We start from the raw sequence: 23,518 nt of genomic DNA, 5'->3' as shown, positions 1-23,518 counted from the left end.
TTTGGAAGTTTTTGGATGAAGACATGTTTTTGTTTCGTTTTGGTCCTTGAAACAATTAAATATAAAGTTTAACGCCTGCAAGTGTTTAAAAATTACAGTTTGTAAGGTATTTCAGAAGATGTGAGATTGTTGGAATAGATTTGCACCGATATGAGATTACTCTCTTCTGCTTAGAAAGGATTCATGTGAAATAGTTGCTTCTTTTTTGTTTGTTTGTTTGTTTCTGATGGTACCCTATACACGCACAGAGCGAGAGAGAGAGAGAGAGAGAGAGAGAGAGAGAGAGAGAGAGAGAGAGAGAGAGAGAGAGAGAGAGAGAGAGAGAGGTTAGGAGCTCCAGATGGTGTTTAAACGCAGACAGAAGGCTACAGCGAGGACACAGAGAGAGAGAGGAGGAGGAGGAGAGCGCCGCGGTTACTGCGCACAGTGAGCTCGCCAGCTCCACTCATCACCGAGGACATAACAAGTCGTAAAAATACCTAATACCGTGCATTGGAGGGGGGGAAAAAAAGACTTCCCCTGATCTGCTCCGATGACAGCGCCTTTCAATTTCTCCTGGAAGTGAAGGTTTAATACAACAACCATCTGAGCGCAGCCTGACGGACGATCGGCGCGTCGGAGGAGGAGGACAAGCACCGAACATAGAAACGTGGAGGTGGAGCAGCTTTGTCCGCAGGCTGCAAACAAACGAGAGAATTTTTTTTATTTATTTTTTTTCCCCCCACCCTGGTTTGGATGTATGAGAACTTGCCTCTGACACCACGGACTGTGGGCTCAACTGTGAGCTAAGAAGACTGTAAAGTTGTTTGGGGGGGGTGGGGGGGAGAATTATAGGCGCACCCTGCAGCCCTGAGGATCTGCATCTTAATGTGACCTCACATGGTGAGGCTTTTTGGACTTACAGTGACAAATGAGTTACTTTTCGTCTGTCAAATACAAAAACGAACGGGACCCCGTTCCTGCTGTAGAAATGACACTGTGTTGTCTCATCTGTCTGGGATGATCAGAAAGTGCCAGAGAGCGGATATACACGACTGGGACAAGTTCTGATTCTGTCGCATCGCGAACACAAGAAGCTTTTCTGCTTCAACAAATAACAAATCTATATCTCAGACTGAAAAACCAAAGACAGCAGTTTTCCTAAGGATCCAAAAGCTCTCGCTTTGGTTTTATTTCTTCTTTTATCTTTTATTAAGAAGATAAATACCTCACAGCCTAAGACTTATCTAACCTGGACCCTATTAGAGCACCCAAAGGAAAGTTAAACATTGTTATACCATCATATATTTTTTTAGAAGGTAGAAGAAAAAGGGAATAACCCAACAAAGGCTTTATTTTTTTTATTCGTTTTACTTTTTTTTCCTTTCTATTTTTATTTTTTATTTTTCAAAACGATGAGGATGGAATCGATATAAAACCCCGTTAAGAAGCGGTTTGGTGTGGATTATCGCTCAGCTTGACCTCGACCTTCACAAAGTGAGTAAAACAAAAAACAAAAAAAAACCTGCACACTCAAACTGCGAGGAAACAAAGGACTTTAATTGGACCTCCAGTTCATTAGAACCTATTAAATGCAAGCTGTTTCATATATGAAAGCTTAAATTCGTGAAAGGTCAAGTTTAAACTTCTAGGTTCACTTGAGGATTGGTGAGACGCTTGTTAATGTGACGGTGTAAATTGGGATACCGTTCTTAAAGTGGTTTTGAGCATTTTGTGAATTTTTAATATGCTGAAGCAGCAACGAAGATGTAGAGATATACTGATATAACCATGCAAAGGTGTAGCAAATATACCTAAAAAGAAAGAAGCAATTTGCAGACGTTATGTTGGCACCACGTTTTTGTTTGTTGGGTTGATTTTAGTGCTGTGAGCAAATTCTGAGAGCCTGAAAAGGGAAAGACAAAAGAGGGGGTCATGAGTTGTTTCACCCCAGCAGTCTGTGCTGCACATCAAAGAGATGCTGAGACAAAGTGATGACACCAAACCTCTCTCCTCTCTGTGATTTTACTGTGCATCCATGCTGCACAAAGGTGATGGGTGTGAGAGGATAAATGCAGTCATTTACTCTGGACTGAACTGTTGTGGGACCCACAATAAAGCCCCATCCACCTTTTTTTTTGTGTGTTGGTGCGCATCATCGCTGCGTCTGTGTAGGGAAAAATAAAACAGCGAGACGAGAACCCTGTATGGTTGAGTCTGCCGTGTATTCCTGTGCTGATGTGCTCAATGAGGAGAGAACTTGAAAACGTATCTTAGAAAACATTTCAACTGTGAAACATTTCAAAGGGTTTACAGCAACTCTACAAAAGCAGCAAACGGAGGCTTTCACTCCGCCTCCCCTACTTGAACAGCTTCAGCAGCAAACTTCTTCCTCTAAGTGCAACAGTAAAACACTCTGGCCGTTTTCTCTGCAGGACACAACCCTGTATAATTGGCCCTGGTAAATATCATCTGAATAATTGAAGAGTTGATAATAGTCTCGAAGAATGGATGGGGAGGCTGCAGAGGTGAAACCGCAGTGCAGACACCCTGCCTCACCGCACATTATCCCTTCATCGCCGCAAAGAGAGCATCTCTTCCTCCTTCTGATCCGCAGGGCCTTCCGCCCGCTAAAGGCAGATGTCCCTACTTCATCACTGAGGAGCTCTCTTAAAAGGCAGCCCATTCATTATGACCCCCAGCCTGCAGAGTGTTTATTCACTTCCCATCTACCACAGGTGCACGGTCTTCTGTGTTTATATACTGGAAACATACCGGCAGCCAGCAATAAGGAACCTGTTTTCTTCAGAGGATGTCAGAAGAGCATCTACTGTAGCTTAACAAATTTGTGTTATGTATCATGTGAGCCAGGGTTGCCAAATTTCGCCTCAGGATTCATCTGGTGTTGAATAACAGAAAACACTACTATTTAAAAAAATAATTTAAAAAAAACTTAAAAGTTTCTGCTCAAATGAAAAAAAAATAGACTACTGTTCACTGTCTGGCTTTTTTTATTATTATTTTTTGGACAACTACAGAATCTGGACCCCAGCTCAGTTTGTGTTTACCGTAGGATTGCGTGGGCTCGTTGAGCCCAGCTTTGTGTGTGGTTAATTATTGTGATCTGAATGCGGGCAGTGCAGGTGAAACCGGCTGCCTCCTAATTAATGAGCCGAGCAGATGGCCCTGGGTGGGCGGCAGCGTGAGCGTGCGCCGAGCCGGTCAGGTGGTCAGCACAGCACAGACACCTGGGCCGTCACAAACAAAACAAGGGAAGCAGCAGCCAAAAATAACAGGCCGGTTCTGTGTGCGCTTTTGTTTACATATGTTTTTGTAAGTCAACAAACAGATATAATGGTCTTTGTATTTGATATTTGCCACTTTTTACACGTTATCCGGCAGCTGATTGGCTCACGAAGCCGCAGCTTCCTCTCTCAGCTGTCATCTCTGTGGGTGTTGGTTGGTTTGCAAAGGAGGAGGTGATTGATCCCATTAGGCCATTGATGCCTAAAAAAAAAAAAAAAAACATTATAAAGGAATTCTTGCGTCACATTTATGCAAGTAATAGGTCATTGTGCAAAAAGAATCAAATTATTTTCACTTGTTTAGTGACATTTCAAACTTTTCAGTCTGAGGTGCTGCTGTGACAAAGAGTTGCTCAGTGTGTTTTAATACTGCACCATTAATATCATCATTGCAATATAGGTGTGCTCAATGTTATTATTGCGAAGAACTGTTTGGAACGCGATGTATGTTGGCCATTATGTTCCAAGTGTCAGCAACTCCTGCTTTGCATACTAATAAGATATTTAGCCTTTTGGATGAAGTCTGGCTGCAGTAGATGCCTACACACGTTACTGAGAACAGTGCTTTGTAAAACAGTCACATGGAGAGGTGTGTATGCATTGTAATGACAGATGGGAAATAGAGAAATAGAGAAGTGGAGAGGTCATCTATCTGTGTCAACTGATACCTTTCTTGCAATATTTTGTAATATTGAGCAATAATTGCACACGTTGTGTATTTGTTTTTCGTATGCATTGTCTAAACAAGAGAACCAAGCATTCACATTCAATCTATAAACAAAAAATACAAAAAAAAGTGATTGAGAGAACTGCATACTTCATGTTTGTGTTTGTGGCAATCAGGAATACTGGGATTCATTTTCATCTTATTAGCTGATATCAGGACGTTTACATAATGTCGTCTCCAGTGCATAAATATGTGCTGTTGTTTTTTAGTTGGTAAATAAGGAGTTGCAGAGCCAAAAAGCTGGGTTCAGAAGTGCTTTGAATGTTGAAACATTTTCCACTTGTTGGGCCTGAGTGTGAACTCATAAAACCACTGAAGGCATTGATGATAGGTTGTGTTTGACTGGAGATGTTAACTATAATTTCATTGGTATTCTTTTCGTTTATTACATAAAGGGAGATGAATTTTTGAGCAGGACTGGAGCTCCATGTTGTTTCTAAGTTTGATTTTACAATACAGATAAATCAAAAACATTGTTTGTTTTGTGTAAATATGGTAGCAATATATGAGGTGACTATACTGGCGGTTAATGTTATCCTGCTATGAAGCCTCCTGCTGAGGTTCTGGCTGCCTCGGTCCTCGTCCATGTGTGTGTGTGTGTGTGTGTGTGCGTGTGTGTGTGTGTGTAGCTGTATGTTGGTCTGCTCTGCCCTGGTCCACATGTGTTTGATATTATTGCGACAAGGCTGCCCAGCCTCTCTGGGGAGACTGAGAATGTCAGAGACCAGAGTCAAGAAGCGAGGCAGCTTCCCAACATCTGATGGAATGAGAAACACACTCTCTGGATGCTTGGCCCGCTGACGGCTCAGCGTGGGAGCCAAGCAGAGGGCGGAGGCCAAGCAGAGCCACAATCGTGTGTTAGGAGTATCACTCTTTCTCTCTTTACACTTTTCACTGCGGGGACGTGTGAGATCGAACACAGCGCACACGCGGTCATGATTTCTGCTGCTTTCTCCAGATTACCAATCCTGAAGAAACTAAAAAGCAAATGCTAAAACGCATAACCTACTGACAGCTGCGGGCTAAGAAAAACACATCCTCCTCCTCCCTTCCTCATGTTGTGCCAGATTCACCTCCTGCTCTCTGTCCTCACCTTTTACATCCCCGCATGCCCGCTGACCTCTGACCCTCCGTCGACCTTCTTCACCTTCTCTTTCTCAGCCTCCTCGCTGCACCGTCTGCACCTCCCGCCCTGCCGACTTCACGGTAGGAAGTGTGTTCAGTTCGGAGTCGGACTGAGGAAACAGCTGGGCTAATCTACAGTAGCACTGGATTCTGTTTTAATCAAGAGGACAGGTCAACAGCAAAAAAGAGAACTTCATATCACCACCCATAACTCGCAAAATGAATCCCTCCCTTCCCCTTTTGCCTCCAACTGAGACCTTTATCACAAGCGAAGGGGGTAAACAAGCAAAAAAAAAAAAAAAGAAAGAAAAGAAAAAACTGGACATGGACCACTCCAAAGAAATCCTCTCACTGGAAATCTTAGGAAGTGCTGCAACGGCGAAGCGTGCAGCCGCAGAGTGGGAAGGAAGGCATGTCTGTCACGTTCGCTCTGTTTGTCTCCTTGCATTATTTGCAAAATTAAAAATGCTGTTATCTCCTGGAAACAGATCCTGTGCCACACAGATGGTTCCGTCTCTTCAAATGGGAAGCTGAGCCACTGAGTGCCGTTGTGTTACCAGTTAGTCGCACAGACCTTAATCTCGGCTCCAGCCTTCCTTCCTCTCTCTCTCCACACACACACACACACACACACACGCACGCACACCCCCCCCCACACACACACACACGCACACACAAAAAGCACATTCAGACAAACTGAGTCCTTTGACATAAATGTATTGTCCCCCTAAACGCTTTAACAGCTTACAGACACATGCACTGTACTAAAGAGAGGTCACAGATTTTTCTAATGTGTCAAAGAGTGGCAGTCACTTTGATGAGCAAGTTATTACTAAAATTACAACTTTAGCGCCATTAAACGGTTCTGCTTGTGGTCAGTTTCAATTAAATAAAACAGAGTTTTACTGGGCTGGTGTCAGACACAGCTGGTATGCTTTACTGTGTTTCCATCTTCAAAGTCTAAACTTCACAACAGTGACCCATATGAACTCTTAGCCTAGGCAAAAATCAAATAGATGATAAAAGACCAGAATGACTTCTTCAGTACTTATTAAATGCGTTTAATTTGCATGGAGGTCAGATTGATAGATGTTTCCAATCTGACTTTGACCGTTTTTACTCCAGATTTTGCACACAAAGTAGGGCCGCATGGGAACATTGTGGAACTGTAAGCAAAGAGTCAGAAAATAGATTAATCATAATCAGTATCGCCACTGCAGTTTTTACCAGTAGTGTTGGAAAACCATGTTTTCCTGATATCATGGAGTAATATGTCGAGGCGCAGAGAATACATACAGATATTACAGATTCGTAACTTACTTATTCTTGACAGAAAGAGTCACAATATAAAGTCGGACGTTTTCTTTGTCATTTACCTTGAACTTAATTTAAGACTTGAGACTCCTGTACAATTTCTAGGTGACATTTTTATGCCCTTTGGATCCATATATTTAGCAAATCTAAACAAAATTCACTAAAGACAAGTTTCCTCATTGTGGCAGGATGCTCAATGTAAACTTTCTGTCCGTGACATAACAGTGGGCCGTGTTAATTAGTCAATTATTTCGTGTAATAGGCATGTTATTAGCACATCAGTTGTCCTCTTTCTTCCACCAGCTCACTCTATTTTTTGGGAGTTTTTTAATTTTTTTTATTTCTTTGTGGCGGTGGCGGCGTCCTGTAGTCGGATTGTGTCCCGGAGGAATAGCTGGTATTTATTTTGGCAGCTTCCAGCATGAGCAGGCTGTAGGCTAAATGGAGAAACTGTCAAAGCTCCTCTCTAACCTGTCACTTAAATACACCCTACCCCTCCTCTCTGCAGTCCACCACATTCTTAGTGGTTTGTATGCGTGTGTGTGTGTGTGTGTGTGTGTGTGTGTGTGTGTGTGTGTGTGTGTGTGTGTGTGTGTGTGTGTGTGTGTGTGTGTGTGTGTGTGTGTGTGTGTGTGTGTGTGTGGAGAACTGGGGGGGAGGAGGGGGAGTTGTGAAAACTATGGGATCCCTGTCTGATGATGCACAGCGCCCTACCAGCCAACGCCTGGCTAATGTCAACCACTTTTGTTGGTGTGCCTGCAGGCCAAATGAAGAGGTATGAGAGAGCTGGCAGGCTGGGGAGCAGTTCAGGCTGCAGACAGTTTTGTCAGCGCTGACAGCTCCACAGTGACAGAGCAGACATTTAACACAGAATGAAATGAAATACAAGACATCAAGCTGGAGAATGACTAATCTCCTGTTTGTTTTCCTGTCTTAGCGGTTAGTGACAGCTCAGTGTCAGGTTTTACCGCCACACAAAGCGGTTCAACATGCAAAGAGTCGGGGGTCTGAAACGAGATGAAAAGATGCTGCGTTTTGCTGTGATGCGCGTGTTGCCAGGGTCTAATCTGAGACTTCTGTGCTCCATAAATCAGCAGGCAGCGGCGGTGATGTAAGAACAAACAGAGCCGCTCTCTCCACTGCAGCTGGCTCGAATGGGGGAGAGGAATAAAACGGAGGGAAAGCGGGAACAGGACAGCAGCTGTCAGGCCTCCGTTGCACACCTGTCACACAGGAAGCCAGCATCGGCCACTGTTTCCTGGACACACCTCCTCAACACCCCTCCTGGAAAGAACGGAGGGAGGACATCTGCTGCCAGGGAGAGACGCCGAAAAGATCAACACAGGCATGTTCTAAGGATGAAGGATACGAGCCATATAACCCCGAGGAAAATGTTTCTCAAGCCGTCCTCGCTGTTTCACGTGTGTGTGTGTGGATGCAGCTTGCGAGATCTGGAGGATGTTTGTGTTAGAAGCAGAGCTCTGTGACGGACGGGTCACTCTGTGGAGACTCCCCTCTAAACTCTCCCACAAATACAGTAAGCCCCCGTGCCCTAAAATTTTACAGTGGGACATTTCCCACGGTTGCTCCTCTCAGCCACCCCTCCGGCCCCCGCCTCCCGCCTCTCCTGTGACCAATATGAAGTAATCCAGATGTGGCTCACAGATGTAGCACGGCTCTCTTTGCTCAGTCTATCTGTCTCATCTTTCTCCCAGCATCCTTCCTCACTCAGTCCACAGCCTCGGCTTGCAGACCCCGCCGATGTGAACAGGAGGTGATATGACCCGGTGCTGCTGACGAGGCGCTTGCAGCTATTGTCCCCTGGTTGTCTTCTCCTCCCGGCCTCCAGAACTGCACTGTTGTGGCTGCTGGCAAGAAAAAAAAAAAACTCCTTTGTTTGTCAGGCTTGTCAGGCTGGGTCCTCAGGAGGCTCCCCTTACCCTATTCCCAGGCTGCCCTTCATGCTGCCTGTGTGCAATTAACAGAGTAATTAAAAGCCTGATGAGCTAATAGGCGTTGGCTCAGGCTGCAGGTGTTTGGATGGGGGAGATCGTTTGGTGGGAATGCGCTCAGCTTAAACATGCTTGGACAATTATGAAACAATATTTTTATGGTGTGTATGGATTAAAAGATTCCTTGAAAAATAGATTTACGTTTCTTGTAGATTTAGAGCTACTACCTCATTCAAGGACCTTATGTCCCTTTTTTTCCCCCGTTAAAAATATTTAACATCATTAAACGGTGGAATTTTGTTTACACAGCTGTTTGAATGGAAATTGCAATCAGCAGTTCAGACTTTCCAAAACAGAAAAACAGAAGGTTTAGGAAAACCTTTACACCATAAAAAAGGATCTTTAATTAAATATTATAATTATTCTCAAATAAAAATGTCCCTATCGTATAATAGTTTTTAAATTTAATGTTCAAGATAATTGCATTTCAACAAGTTTTAATATTTTATTTTGCAACAGAATTTGTCTGAATGTCTTGGTTCTGTAGCTATTAGTTGCTGTGTGTGATGTCCAGCTGAAGACAGTAAGCCTGATACATTCGTCTGGGTTGTATTTTGAACTAATATATCACCTTAGTGAAAGATTAAAATGTTTTGCGCTGAGAAAGTTTCTGTGTTGGAGCAAGAATTTCAGCTGTAAGTCAGTTAACGTCAGCGCTAACGCTACGGTCAAACTTGCTAACTAGCCAAACTTCAGAGCTGTTAAACAGTCATTGCAATGAATGGTACAGCTTAGCTGTTTTTGCCAGAGAAAATGCAAGAAAAGATGTTTTAAAATTATTACAGTTTCAACTAAACAACTTCTATTTTAGACATTACATAGTCTTCAAAATTGTACTACATTTTAAACTGATGGGAATTTGATTGCCTACCAAGAAAATGTATGTAAATTATCACACCAGTTTTGTTAGTTACATTATATATTAACGAAAAACGTTCAGATTTTTCCCCAACACCACCTCCCTGGGTCGATTTCTGCTTCTTAAACCACTATTACCTCACATACCTTTGCATTATTCAACAAGTTTTGCCACGTGGCCCAGAACCTAGACACTTTTACATAACTGTCTCACACCCCACTGTATGAACACAACACTAGATAGTAAGATAATGTATGTCTCGACTGATGGAGCTCATCGGAGAAGAAATGGAGAACAGAAAGTCTGATCAAATGTTAGTTTACGACAGCCTGAGGCTGAGCTCTCAGCTGGCAAAATTAGACTCACAGCTGACAAGATTAAGAGGAGAGGATGTACATGAGTGGGAACAAAGGAGAGTTTTTTTTATTCCATCATCCAGAGCAGAAGCTACAATTCTACTTTTCTCTTATGTCTGTCTGTCTCTCTGATCCCAGATGCAAACAAACTCACATAGTAATGTCCTCATGTGTGTGTTTCTGTCTTGTTTCCGCCCCCATATGTGCCCCCACCCCTCCTCTCTCTGCCTGTCCCTACCCTCACCCCCTCCCCGCTCTGTGGCAGCTGTGCTGGTGATGGCTGTGCGCCCGTGGTGCAAGCTGGCTGTGGGGTCCCAGGTGGCCCGCATGACAGTTATTGATGTTCAGGTGTTCAGCTTCTCTCACACAGGGGCCCTGGAGCCACACACACCAACACACACACAGAGAGATACATTAAGAACTAAAACACATGCACACGCAAGGATGCTCCCGAATGTAGTTCACATGCATACACAGAATACATGCTAGTAGTCATGTTCTTGGACTATTATGCAGTTAAACTGTATTTTCTGTATATTAGTGCCATTGGAAGTGTAAACAACATACTAACAAGTACAACTGAGACTTTGCAGCTGCAAACTTGTCTGGAGAGAATTACAGTTTTCAGTCTGATGTAAAAAAAAAAAAAAACAAGCTTCATAAGAAAGCATGCAGGCCAGCTTGCAGTATGGAAGCTAATGGGGAATTTTCTGTGCACACACGTGTGATGGAGTAGCCAGTGTCGGTACCAGTGCCCTGCGCAGTCCTAACAAAGTCCAGATGTGTCTGGCTAGTTGAGGAGTTGTTCTTGGCACGGCTTGCCTCGGCCAAATGTCACAAATACTTTCCTTTATTTAGGAATGGCTCCGGGTTTAGTGGCTGGAGTAAAAAAAAAAAAAAAAAAAGAGAAGGTGAGGATAGATGGATGGTTGGAGCAAGAGAGGAAAAGAGCGATGGGAGGAGAGGTAGATGAAAAGAGCCTAATAAATGATTAGCAACGTAGGACAGGAGAGCAAAGAGGAGGCGCGGGGGGAGCAAGAGAAAACATGAAAAGGGACAGAAGATAGGGAAGGAGGAGAGAGGGAGGCGGGGAGGGAGGCAGAAACAGCTCCAGTCTAGCATCTGGATTTTATTAGCAGCCGTTGGGAAAATCTGAAAAGGAAGTTTTTTCTCCGCGAGCACGTCGGCAGCAGTGATATGCTGCACATAACCACTTCACTGCCGACAAGAGGAGCCAGGCCCTCCCAAAGGAGAACAGATGGTCGCTAGAACTTCAATACAATTACATCAACAGCTCTCGCAGATATAAGCTCGGTATGACAGAATCCCTGCAGCTTGGTGAGACAGAAATACAACTCCTCTAACCTTAGCACCTCTGGCCCCGGATAAATTGCCTTTGATTCATCATTCCCTCCCCGCTTGTCCTCAAGGTAGTCCTGCTTTTCTTGCCAGTTTAACCAATAAAAGAAGATCTGGATGCGTTGGACTTGAAAAAGCTGGTGACCTCTCGGTGATTTGATTGCTGTAATCTGATCAAAGACAGGATGGATTTTTTTTTTCAATGCTTAGTGGGAAGAACAGATGACCCCCCCACCCGACACACACACACACACACACACACACACACACACACACACACACACACACACACACACACACACACACACACACACACACAAATACGCAACCCCGCAACCCCAGTCCTCCCATTCCCCAGCTTTGTTTTGTGCTCAACGTGTTTGTTCAGCCGCTTCTGCGTACTGTCACAGCGATTCTTAAGAAACACGGGAAAATGTCTGTGTTTCTGTCCTCAACAAAAGCAACAGCATTTTGTAGACTTGTAAGGGTTTTTTTTTTTGTTGGCTTTTTTGTATGTTTCATGAACAAAAAAATGTGATTTTTCCACCACAGGAACAGCCTGTTTTAGAGATTGGAGTGAAGTAGCCGAAATGCATTAACTTACACAGACAAACGTCTAAAAGCATGTGCAAGTACTGGTCTGTCTCCCACCCTGTTATTAGTGAGGGCTGTAAAGACTCTGAACTTCAAATCAGCACAAGATGAACCAGAGTCTGCGATCTCGCTGCAAGAGCGGCTTCCTGTGCAGACATATGAAAGGATATAAACACATTCCCATCTCACCTGTGATAGAATCAAAACTCTGTCAGATAGCAGGCATGTTTTAAAACACAAAACTCATTGGCAGATGTAGAAAGCATGCTTGTTTTTGCTCTTTGTAGCTGTCAGATGGTGTTTTGGTTCTGGGCCAACTGTATTGTTTCTCCTAAAAAATGTAATTTTCTGCCTGTAAGAAAAAGTGGGCGGTTCTGCACCCATAAGTCTCATGGCTAAGGGACAGAGCTACAATCCCAAAATGTTTTGATATAAAGACCTTAGGGGGGAACGGCAGGGGGGGCTTATTCTCTGTTTGTGTGGACTCCACAGCGGCCTGATAGGGAACAGATGTGGAAAGGCAGGCGGCTGGGCAGCCAGCCAGAGCAGCTGGGAGAAATTAAAAACAACAGCATTCCTGGAGACTGGGGGAATTACAGTGGGAGGGCGGGAGCAAGAGACGGAGAAAGAGAGAGAAAAAGAGAGAGACAGAGAGACAGACAGGGAGTTTGAGGCCTATGTGGTCACCGACGGAGTCTCTGTGGAGTACAAGAGATTGAATAGGCGAGGGGGTTTTAAGGGAACTGTTTTGCAGCGGTTAGCCAGAGCTAATAAGCTGCAGCTGCATTTTCAGAGGAAATGCACATGGGCATGCACACATATATATATACATTGCATACACACACAAAATGAGATGTACAATGAGTTTAAATCCATCCTCAGAAGGGCAGTCTAATGTAAAACGATTTGTACACATATGTTTGTATTGACGGCGCTCAAATGAGAGATTGTGTCTTTAAATCTTTAATGAGATTCCAGAAGGATTTCAGAAAGTTTGAGAAACCCACCGAACTGCACGCATCCAGTTGTTCGGCGTGCTCTCTGCGGTTTAGTGCCTCTTGCAGCGAATTGTTTTTCATCTCGTTTCATCATGGCACAAGGGGAGAGCAGAAGACAGAGAACATTTTTAGAACGCAGACTGCAGACTGCTTCTTTGGTGAGCAATCTTTTAGCCCCGATTACGTCAAACCGTACAGACATACAGCTGTTCTCAGAGTCTGAGAAACACAGACAAACAAGCACAGGCAGCAGCAGCAGCAGCAGCAGCAGCAGCGAGGTAGGTAATGATTGTACCACGCTGGTTTATTTTCAGCCTAATATGCAGGAGTATTTAGGACAGATGGCTGTAGAATTGAGTGGATCTATTTTCGCCCGCATTGGTTTCAAAGTGGCTCCTTTCAGACGTACGTGTTCGAAAAGCTACACCTGAACCTCCAAAACAGGTCAACTTCTGCAGGTGATTCGCTTCTCCTCTTTTTTGGTGTACGGCTTTTGTTCTCCAGCACAAAGCACGGTGGAATCACAGGTGGTCACAGATGGGGTTTCAGACCAAGCAGACTTCCTAATGTATTAAAAGTAAAATCCAGAGCATGATGTGCATGTGTGTCCTGTCTCTGGAGCTGGTCAGATTAAACAGCTGTCCATAATCCCGCGGTGGGGGCAGACAGACAGGATGGTCCCCTTATCCTTTCCTTTCCTATTTCTTTTCCTTTCCTTTCCTTTCTCCTCATAATTTGTTCATCAAAGTATAACTGTATGTATTCAAACCAACAAACATGGGCACAGGTGTCACAATCTGACTTCGTAAACACAACAAAATCACTGAAGGTGTGACAAATCTACCATCTTGGACGTCTGCTTTTGCATGTAACCCTGTATTGAAGAATGGTTGCATCTATTTATGGCAGCTGACCCCCGTCTGCCTCTGTTTTGCGTGTTTATGTTGAGAGCGTCTGGCATGGGCCAAACAGCCGAGCACCCCTCGTGTTCTTGGGGATCACTGTGTCAATGGCCCTCGTACAACATACTCCAGTGTGGCGCTCTTTAAATACAGACACCAGCTGTTGAATGCTGCTACGCGAGCTCTCAGAAATAGGCTTACTGCGAGCTGAGGCCAACTGACATGGTGGCGGTGGGTGGGAGGGGGGGGTTTAGAGAAACAGATGAAATGAAAAACAAATTATGCAAAGGTGATTTAATGATAGCAGATACATTCATACAGGAACATATACACGCAGGATTTCAGAAGCGTAAAAGTCAGGACTCTTTAGGTCATTTACCTCAATGGTTTAGGTTCTCTTTTTATTTGTAGAGGTTCAAGAGATTATCTCTGAAGCCACCAAGAGGACAATGATGACAGATGCTTTTTTTTTTTATATATATATATATATATATATATATATATATATATATATATATATATATGATGTTTTTGAATGTGGATAGTGACATTTTGAAAATATTTAAGGAAAATGTATTTTTGGTCCTGTTGTAGAGAAGGCAGCGAGAAAATGATCAACCATCTCTTAGTGTTGTCCTGAGTTTCAGGTTTTACCTTTTCAGGTGTGCATGCACATCTCCAGAAAGGGAAGAAATTAAGTGCGGAACATAAATCAAATGGTTATCATTTTATTTTATACTATAACACAAAATAAAGAAAACAATTAGGGAATTTAATGTACGTAAACAGTTTGCCTTGGTTTACTGATATGTGCCATTGATTAGTTTTCCTACAATATCATCTCATATTTCTGTTTTTAATCTTCCACGAATAGCAAATTGAGAAATACCAGCAGCCATAGCAAATGAGAAATAAAATGCTTTACTATTCTAAGGCTTACAAATGCTTTATAAATCAGATTATGTATATGCAAACAATAGATTTTTTTTTTTCAGATTTTTTTGAAATTGCAAAAATGGATTTTGACATTTGTTTTAGTATGTTTTTTTTTTTTTTGCACTATTTAACTTATTTACTAATGTAAGGATATAACTTTTTGTTGATTATATAGTTAGGTTCTCAGTAATAAATTGTGAGTTTTCAATCATTTTTTCACACGGTAGATAGTTAAAATTATATCAAAAACAGATGTTCATTGATTCACATATAGTGCATGTCCAGAAAAAAGAAGAAAACAGAATATTTGACTTTATTTGACAGATAACGCCTTACCGCAGAGACGAAAACGAAAGAAAATACAAATAGCATTTAAAATTTATGTGTTCGCTCACAGTGTCTCAGCAGAAGAATCATCAAATGGCCCATTAAGTCTACTCTGTGCTCACATCTGTTTTTATAAGTTAGAATAATGACTTCCCTGCACAAGTTTTTATGATACATGTTTATATTCATTTAGTAAATATATGCGGCATTTATTGTGAGCAAACCACCCATGTATGTCCTGATCCATCCGGTGCATAATTAAAAATGTACTTTATTCCATTGGTTTTCTGTGTATGGAGCAGAGTCGTAACCTGTTTTCCATCCTTCTCAAGGGGCTGAAAAAGTCATCACACTCTGTGCTCAGGTTTGCAATGCAGGGGGATCTGGTTCCAGCAGCTGCACCGACAGGTGGACACAAGCATCAAGACTAGTCAACGCTCCATAGATAGATGCAGATAGAGTTTAAGTTCATGCATGCTGCGTTGTGTTTGACAGTGATTTTCTACGAACTGCATAGAATCGTACCCGATCCAGGAGCCTGAAAGGCGCTGGTGGCTGCAGCAGGTCCCACCTTGTGTTGCATTTTCTCTGCTGTCAGTCGCCGCACCGTCCACCGCCTTCACGCTGCAGAGCTTGGCCTTGCCTTGTTTGGTCCTGGCAGCATGTCTGGCAGGAGACAGAGAAGCCTCTGGTAGCAAGACAGAACTCTGCTGAAAGCCAGTCTCAGTGATGGACAGCAGCAGATCCAGCTGCACTTGTCACTGGCTGTCAAGCCGGCTGTCTAGGCAGGGGAATGAGAAGGGACAGGCGGTGTGCGTGTAGGTGTGTGGGTGTGTGTATGTGTGTGTGTGTGTGTGTGTGTGTGTGCGCGTGTGTCCGGAGGTTGGAGGTTACAGTGGGGTACTTGTGGGGTGGGGTTAGTGGGGTGCTCTGATTGGGATGTCATTGCTACATGGATTGTGTATGTGTGAAGGAGAGAGCGTGAGGGAAGAGGGGGCCAGCGAGGAGCGCTGATCTCAGTTAGCAGCAGCTGAGAGGGAGAGCAGGTGTTACTGTGGGTCTCTCAGGCCCCATGAATCTCCAACAAGAAAGACAATACAAGTTTGGATCCATTTCCACTCTCCGCATTGATCTCCTTTAGCTCTTTGCATGAGGCTTTTTGGTTTAAGGAAACAATCGATGGCTCGCAGGTGAAAATGTCAGTGCTCTCCTCTCTTTTAACCAGCTGTCTCCTCCCAGCACAGATTCTGGTTTTATAAAAACCGGAGCTCCATTTTTAACCTGTTTATTTGGGGTTTTTTTCTTCTTCCGTGTGGCAGGTAGCAGAGTGCAGAAGGCTGGAACGATGCCAGATTCACCTGCGGATGTGAAAACCCAGCCCAGGTCCACCCCACCTACCATGCCTCCTCCACCCCCGGCTGTGAGTCAAGCAACAAGTCGCAACGCCTCGTTCACACCGGCCACCAGTAAATCAAGTAAGACTCCCTCGTGTGCAACGATGCGTAGTTGTTACCACAAAACCGCATCCAGTGATCCATCCTTGTTGTGTTGTGAATTATTTGGCTGAATGATGCTTAATCCAGAGTTATTTTATGTGCTGTTTGGTGGATGTTTTCTTCAACAGTCAGAAGGTCTTTAAAAACAAGCAGATGTGAGAGAGAAACAGAGACAGGTGATTTATCAGTGACCGGGCAGCTCAGTGGGGATGAGACATTGAACTTTTTGCAAGAAGAACTGGCAATAATTAACAAACAATTAAACTAAAAGTATGTTTCCCAGAGTAAATTTTGGAAGAGAAAATTGAATCCAGAAAACAACATATCAAAAACATGAAATCAGCCTTTTACAAACTGTTACAAACAGCAGTTTTAAAGTTTGGGTCCTGCTTTGAGCTGTTTGCATGATTCTCTTGTCATTGTTGCTTCTGCTTATTTGTACTTGTTCAGCTTGTTTTTATCATTTACTATCCAATTATATTGGGAATGAAAAGGAAGTGACATTCAGCTGACATTTCATCCAAGCATCATATCGTACCACGAAGTCCCGCTGGGCTCTTTCCAATGTAGTTTTCTAAAATCTGCTTATAATTTACTGTAAGATATAAATGTGGTTCAATATTTAAATTGTACAAGTAGGAGTTTGCCTTGATTTGATCAGTGGGTCATGCAACATGAAAGCCATTTGGTTAAAAAAAACCAACCAGTAATGGAAGTGGTGTGTTGTTTCAAATATTTCCCAAAATATTATACAAACTGATTTAATAAAGAGTCAGATGCAAGCATGTTATATGTATTCCTCTCCATAAGTTGTCAAATACATCTAATTACTAGATATATTTTGTAAAATACCACAATACATTTCTTTGTTGATTTGTTTTCTCCTAATCTTTGCCCTGTTTTATTTTTCTTGCTGTATTTTACACGCCAGTACCGACCATTTTAACCAGATTACGAAACAAACCAGTCAGCGATACTAAACATGTTGAGTTTCTGTTGCATGCAATATGTCATGCACAATTAACTCTACTGCTTTTCCTTTTACCTAGTTTGATGGTTGTGCGTCCGCATTGAGCGAAAGGAATCCAAAATATTTCTTCCTTGCCAGTTCTAGTGAGCAAGTGTTTTGGTCACTTGTGTGTCAGGTGTGTCTCTCGTGGCATTTGTCTGTCTTTTGGTGCCAATAATGCCCTTGCTGGCAGGAGAAGTGTCTTTTGGTGCACATTGTTTATCAGCTGGTCAGGCGGCGGGTACAAGGGACATCAAGCGTTCTTTCTTCCCTATATAGCAACGTCAGGCCGTGTTGTTTCACCTGTTGCGGCTGGCGGTCAGCGGTGTGGCTCTCTCCTTACGACTCTTCCTCATCTAAAACCAGAACACAAGTGCTGGGATCACATGGGTTAGTCCATATGTGTTCAGGCCTTCGACCCACGGATTAGAGCAACAAGCATGCCTGAGAAGAACCACCACAAGAACGGGCAACAGCTGAAGGTTAAATACTCTGCTTCTTCCAGAACAAGGACCAGGTGACGAGGTGCATTTCAAAGAGATGCTGCAGCAGAAATGAAATGATGCTTAGCATGCTGCTGTTGTGAAATGAGTCATGGTTCAATCCTAGTTACATGAGATTTCATGGGGGAAAAAAACCCAACGAGCATGCGACGTACAATCGTCTTATAATCCGATACGCATATAAGCACACATAGAAATCGTGACAGATTTGAAGAGCAGTGTTTGAGGGGAAGAGGTCAGGCTCGCTCCCGGGGTATTTACGAGTTTGTTTGGGCTTGCATTAAGAAGCGAACGTGTGTGATCATATATGTGTACGAATGCTGTGTGACTATTCTGAACCCCAAAGCTGCAAATCTACTTTCAGCTGGTGGACATGTGCAGGACCTGATTTAGCAACACACCTGCTACTGGAATAAAAGTAACACAGCCCACTGGACTATTTTTGGCACCTCTTTAACAAGTTCCTCTTATAGTTGCACCCTACTGAGTGAGTGAAGAGCAGGGTGGAATACAGGCTAACACAGGGGCCGATGGAAGGGCTGGAAGGGGTCAAATGGTAGCACTTGTGAGACAGCTGAAGTTCCTGCAAACACACATGCAGCGTGAGGAAAGGTAGTAGAAAGTTGCGACCCCGTCGTTGTTTTAAGCATCAAGCGTCATGCGGCCATGTATAAGACTGATTTAATTACTACAGTTGTCATCACATCTACCAGACTCCCCATACAGGCGACTGCAATTCACCCCGCTGTGTGTGGTTTTTTTTTTGTTTTTTTTTTGCAGTGCTGAACGGGAGCAGCCACTCTCCTACCTCGCTAAACGGTGCTCCTTCGACTCCCAATGGCTTCAGTAACGGGCCGGCGATGTCTTCGACGGCCTCCCTGTCCAACCAACAGCTTCCGCCGGCTTGTGGCGCCCGACAACTCTGCAAACTAAAGCGCTTCCTGACCACGCTGCAGCAGTTCGGCAACGACATATCCCCCGAGATTGGGGAGAGAGTGCGCAGCCTTGTGTTAGGACTGGTGGTAGGTTTTGCAAACATCTGTTCATTGCAGCCCAATGTTCCTTTATTGCTTTGATTATCATGTAGGTAAATGTGCTGTGGAAAATTTTAACTGAGGTTAATGTTTCTATCACTTCTGCTTTAAACAGAACTCCACTCTCACCATTGAAGAGTTTCACTCCAAACTTCACGAGGCCACTAACTTCCCACTGAGGCCTTTTGTCATTCCTTTCTTAAAGGTAAAAAATATAATCAATCATTAGTTTTTTCTGTCAAGTGTTGAACATCAGTTCTGATTTAATGAAGCTGCTTAGTGTGGCTCTCTTTTTCGTACCTGAAGCAGAAGCCAAGTGAAATCTGAAAGAGGAACTAACGACTAACAAACAGCAGGAGCACATTTTTCAATCAGTACTGATGAGGAGCTCCACATATCTTTCTTGCATTTCAATCAAATTCTACACCGAATTAGTTTACACTTCTTCAGTAGTTGTTTACCTCATTGCTGTTTTCTTAAGGCCAAGTCATTGCAGCTGACACGCCATATTTTTAGCATGTTGCCATTTTTTGATACGGGCGATTTGAACTACTCTGCATGCAATAATCTAAGGCGATGGATGGGACAGCAAAACTCCACAAAACATTCTTTTTTTTTTACCTTTTTACTTCACCATCATCTTACCTGGCCTTTGACATGTTAATAGATAAGTTTATATATGTAAGAGATAAGTCTCTATGTGAAAAGAATCGTGATATTCCACTCACTGCATAGATGGCCCAAAGCAGAACTTAATTTGAGGACACACCTCCAACAAAGCCCACCAGCAGGGCACCGTGAAGGAAACTCTGGCCTAATTAAAACCTATATGTAAGCAGTGAGTCTATATAAGGAATCCATCACTTGTAGCCATCGCTGGTAGGATGTAAATACATCTTTAAAAAGAAAAAGGTGTGAAAGTGTGTGTGAAAGTGTTGGACCTCCTGCCGTGTGATGATCCTTCACATCTGGGATATCGCAGCGATGCCTGTGTTATATCAAGCCGACAGGTCTGAGAGAACTGTTTGACAGCGCTGTTACACACACGTTCACACATAACCCCCCTCACATACAGACACAACACACACAACAGCACAACCCGAAGAGAGCGAGGCACATGGTGGAGGAATGTGTCAGGGTACCTGTCTTATCTCATCCTGTCTCTTCATCTATCACTCTCTCTCTCTCTCTTTTTACTCCCTTCTTAGTTTAATCTGGCCACCCCCCCCCCCACCTCCCCCCATAAACCTAATGTTCCACCAAAGGTTTTAGTTTCTCTTCTCGTCCACTTAACTCTTCTCCAAAGGTTATTTGATTAAATCTATTATATCTTTCCTGCAACTTCCAACTTACCTAAGCCTGTCTTTCCTCTTTTAACCACTAAAGGCAAACCTGCCCCTGCTGCAGAGAGAATTGCTCCACTGTGCCAGACTGGCCAAACAGACTCCAGCCCAGTATCTGGCTCAGCACGAGCAGCTCCTCCTGGACGCCAATGCTAGCTCGCCTCTCGACTCCTCGGAGATCATGCTGGAGATGAATGAGCACGGCAAGAGAAGGACTCCCGACAGGTGAGGCATTAGGGGCCTGAATGCGCCATCTTAGTGCATTAGTGTTTTTGTCTGAATACCAAGCGGGAGGAAGTGATAAATCCTCTGAGTAAGAGGCAGAAGTCTGGACAGTCGTAATGCCAGCCTGACTTTGCCAGCTGTCTGGGGAGGAGGAGGAGGATAAATACAGAGTAGGGAAAGAGAAAAAATAGAGAGAGAGCTCTGAGAAGAAGGAACCAAATAAGATAGTTGTGTTAAACTCAATAAAATACAAGCAAGGTCGACTCAGGACTGCCCTCCTTTTCTGGTCACTGTTTTCACTCCTCTGCCTGATCTGTTATTCCCCAGCAGCCGTCCAATATGTCAAAGATGTGTCCAGATGGTGACGTGCTGCGCGAGGGTGTTGGGAAGTCGGTGGCTGGCGGTTTTTGGAAAGGCCAGAACAAGGGGTTGAAAGCTGGATGTGCAATCCCGCTGTAATCTGCACACCTCCGCCTCCCGACCTCTGGCTTATGTACCGCGCGCAGAGTGGAGGGGGAGGAAGGGCACGAAGCCAACGTTTTTCCAGCTGTTCCTCTCATTTGTTAGCGACCGCGGCCAAACGCGTGCACGAGCAGTGTGCGTATGCGCACAAAACGTCATCCGTGTGTCTGCATGTGGGCAGCCGCGTTGCATTTATTCACTTTTTATCCCCATGATTGTAAAGAGCGATTTTCATCCGAATGCCCGGCTATCGCCATCCAGCTAAACAGATTAATATCAACGCTCGCATTTAAACTGACCAGATGGCTCAAAACCACACACTCCTTTCAAGCATACAGGCGTATACAAGTCCAACCAAACATCTGTCAAATACACAGCTTTCATCCCCCACAACCCCTTAAGCCTGAGTGCAGGGTGGGGGCGAGGGACACTTGCAGTCTAAGAGTAGGCAGAGGGATATTCAGATTAAGAGCATGGGATGCAGGGTGTACAGTTGGACTCAGTTCTGTTAGATACATATGGTGTACAGCTGTCCGAAAAGCTTTAGAGAAGCCGTGCTGTACTGTAACTGAACAACAAGCAGCTCTATATGTGTGTGTGTGTGAGTGTGTGTGCTGGCGGACACCATATGGGAGTTGTTGGACTTAAAAGAAAACATGTTTGTGTTCCTTGTTTGAGCTTCTCCAACAGGAAAGTTTATCTACTCGAGGCTGTAATCTGTGACACACGTCTACTGTTTTTTTGTTTTTTTTTCTTTTCACTCAAAGTGACCGTCACACATTCTGGAAGTTTTATGTAAAAATAACGAAACAAAGTTCAACTCGTGTCTGTGCCCATCCGTTTAGGACCAAAGACAGCTCCGACAGAGACGGCTTACACCCGGAGCACCTGGCGAAGAGGCCCTGCACCATCAGCCCCAGCCAACGCTTCAGCCCCAGCACAGGGCTTCCGGCTCACCCGCCTCCCAACGGCCTACCAACGCACCCACCCAACGGTCTACCCCATCCGCCCAATCCCCAAGTGGGACCACAGCACTACCGCCTAGAAGACATGGCCCTGGCGCACCAGTACAGGGATGCGTTCAGACACAGCGAACACAGAGACTCTCGAGACAGACACCGGCAGACAGGTAGGACATTCACATGGCTCCATGGAGTTTATGGTTCCCATTTAGGTGGTTGAGACAGAAGGAGCTTGCGTTAACACTGGTGGAGTTTGAGAGTAGGACAAAGGCCAGTTGTCGGGCAAGTGGGATAATCCTCGTGGTGGTGGGTCTATATAAAGGACCCAAGCCATACATGCCCTTTAATGCTGATCATCTGCTTTTCTAATAGGGAAGGCGAGTCATTCATTTCAACATCGCTTTACAACTTAGACATTAGACTGGAGTTACAACCATGAGTGGTTCTTTTTAATTAGAAAGAAAAAATGGTATAAAGCAAAACAATTTGTCTAGAAAGTGTAAGTCATTGTAAGTTTCACCAAGTAAATTAATAAATTGATGTTGTATTCATTTTGAAATTGAAAACTGGCAACAGTTGTGAAAACAAGTTTAAACTTTGTTTGAATTTAGTTTTCCTATATTTCTACATTTGATCTTTTTAATAAGTAATAGCACTGTGTTTTACACACTAGAGACCAGATTATTTACTACATATTAAAACACTGTAATTGGCCAAAGACGTACTTTGACTGTAGGCTGGTAAAAAGCTTCTGTACCTCATTTCTTTTAGACCTTTCTTCAAAGCAATCATATTTTCTTGTAGTCTGTTATCTGTCTTATGATTTTGAGGAGAATGTTTTTTTATTTTAATTCCTATGACTTGCTAATCAGTTAGGCATTAAAAGGACCTCAAATATATAACAGATGACACAAAAGAATGCTTCAAAAAACTAATTTCAATCTGCTGTTCGTAGGTTTCCAGGCTTGACACATTTTCTTATTTACAATTTGTCTTCTGGATTTTTTTCTCACCTTCAGCAGCATTTAGAAATTCCTGTATTTTTCTGCCTTAACTTCTACTGTTTGTCTACATCAGTAATAGGAATTCCCACAAATATTGTACAGACCGTACAAATCATTTTGTATTGGTTATCTAATTGTCCAATAGCCTGAATTTCACGTTTTGCTGTTAACTCAGCTAAAACCTTAAAACTGAAAAGAGCTTAAAAAAAATGCTAAATTAACACCAGCTTTTGAATTGTCTAATTAAAATAAAATATCTTGTGAAGGCAGCTGTAGCTAGGAGTTATGAATAATTACTATTGTGCAAAGCCGTAATTGTACAGCAAGTATAACGGAGATGTCCTGTTGCAGCGGTGCATGGAGCTCGTCAAGAGGAGGTGATTGATCACCGTCTTACAGACCGAGAATGGGCAGAAGAATGGAAACATCTCGATAATGTATGTATTAGCCTTCTTACTCCCAACCAACCTCTTTCCTTCACTGACAATAAATGGGTGGGGAAACCACAACAGTCAGCAAGTGATTAAAGTTAGCATTAAAGCAATCTAAGTATGGCGAGCGGATGACATCAACAGGAACTGTCGACAGACAGAGCAGCCGCCGTCCCACCTGAGTGAGCAGCTGACAGAGGTCTGCGTCAGTGCGGCGAATTGGACAATTGGTGGATACCTTCCCGGATTCCTAACA

The 23,518-nt window shown here is 43.6% G+C and overlaps 1 protein-coding gene and 1 long non-coding RNA gene across 8 annotated transcripts in view; one reads left to right on the top strand and one right to left on the bottom strand.

The window, feature by feature from the left end:
* cbfa2t3 (CBFA2/RUNX1 partner transcriptional co-repressor 3) overlaps positions 1 to 23,518 on the top strand; it is a 42,836-nt gene that overhangs the window by 8,272 nt on the left and 11,046 nt on the right. For 4 of the 7 annotated variants that reach the window (XM_008405113.3, XM_008405116.3, XM_008405115.3 and 1 more), the window contains exons 2-7: positions 16,113 to 16,268; positions 18,582 to 18,823; positions 18,951 to 19,040; positions 20,222 to 20,403; positions 21,711 to 21,994; positions 23,183 to 23,268. In XM_008405113.3, the coding sequence (XP_008403335.1) occupies positions 16,113 to 16,268; positions 18,582 to 18,823; positions 18,951 to 19,040; positions 20,222 to 20,403; positions 21,711 to 21,994; positions 23,183 to 23,268 (1,040 nt within the window). Of the gene's footprint in view, positions 1 to 348; positions 1,477 to 15,865; positions 15,992 to 16,112; positions 16,269 to 17,627; positions 17,824 to 18,581; positions 18,824 to 18,950; positions 19,041 to 20,221; positions 20,404 to 21,710; positions 21,995 to 23,182; positions 23,269 to 23,518 lie in introns of those variants that run through there. The other 3 variants (XM_008405117.3, XM_008405118.2, XM_081605134.1) reach the window with 3 other exon arrangements.
* LOC145551091 (uncharacterized) lies at positions 14,030 to 15,705 on the bottom strand. Its single transcript, XR_014086889.1, has 2 exons — positions 15,319 to 15,705; positions 14,030 to 15,189 (listed from the first exon to the last, which is right to left on the bottom strand). It is a non-coding gene; the product is annotated as an uncharacterized LOC145551091 (long non-coding RNA).

The sequence above is a fragment of the Poecilia reticulata genome, chromosome 3, assembly GCF_904066995.2.
Source record: "Poecilia reticulata chromosome 3, P_reticulata-male-v2, whole genome shotgun sequence".
NCBI classification, from domain to species: Eukaryota; Metazoa; Chordata; class Actinopteri; order Cyprinodontiformes; family Poeciliidae; genus Poecilia; species Poecilia reticulata.
This window is presented reverse-complemented; position numbering and strand designations above follow the sequence as displayed.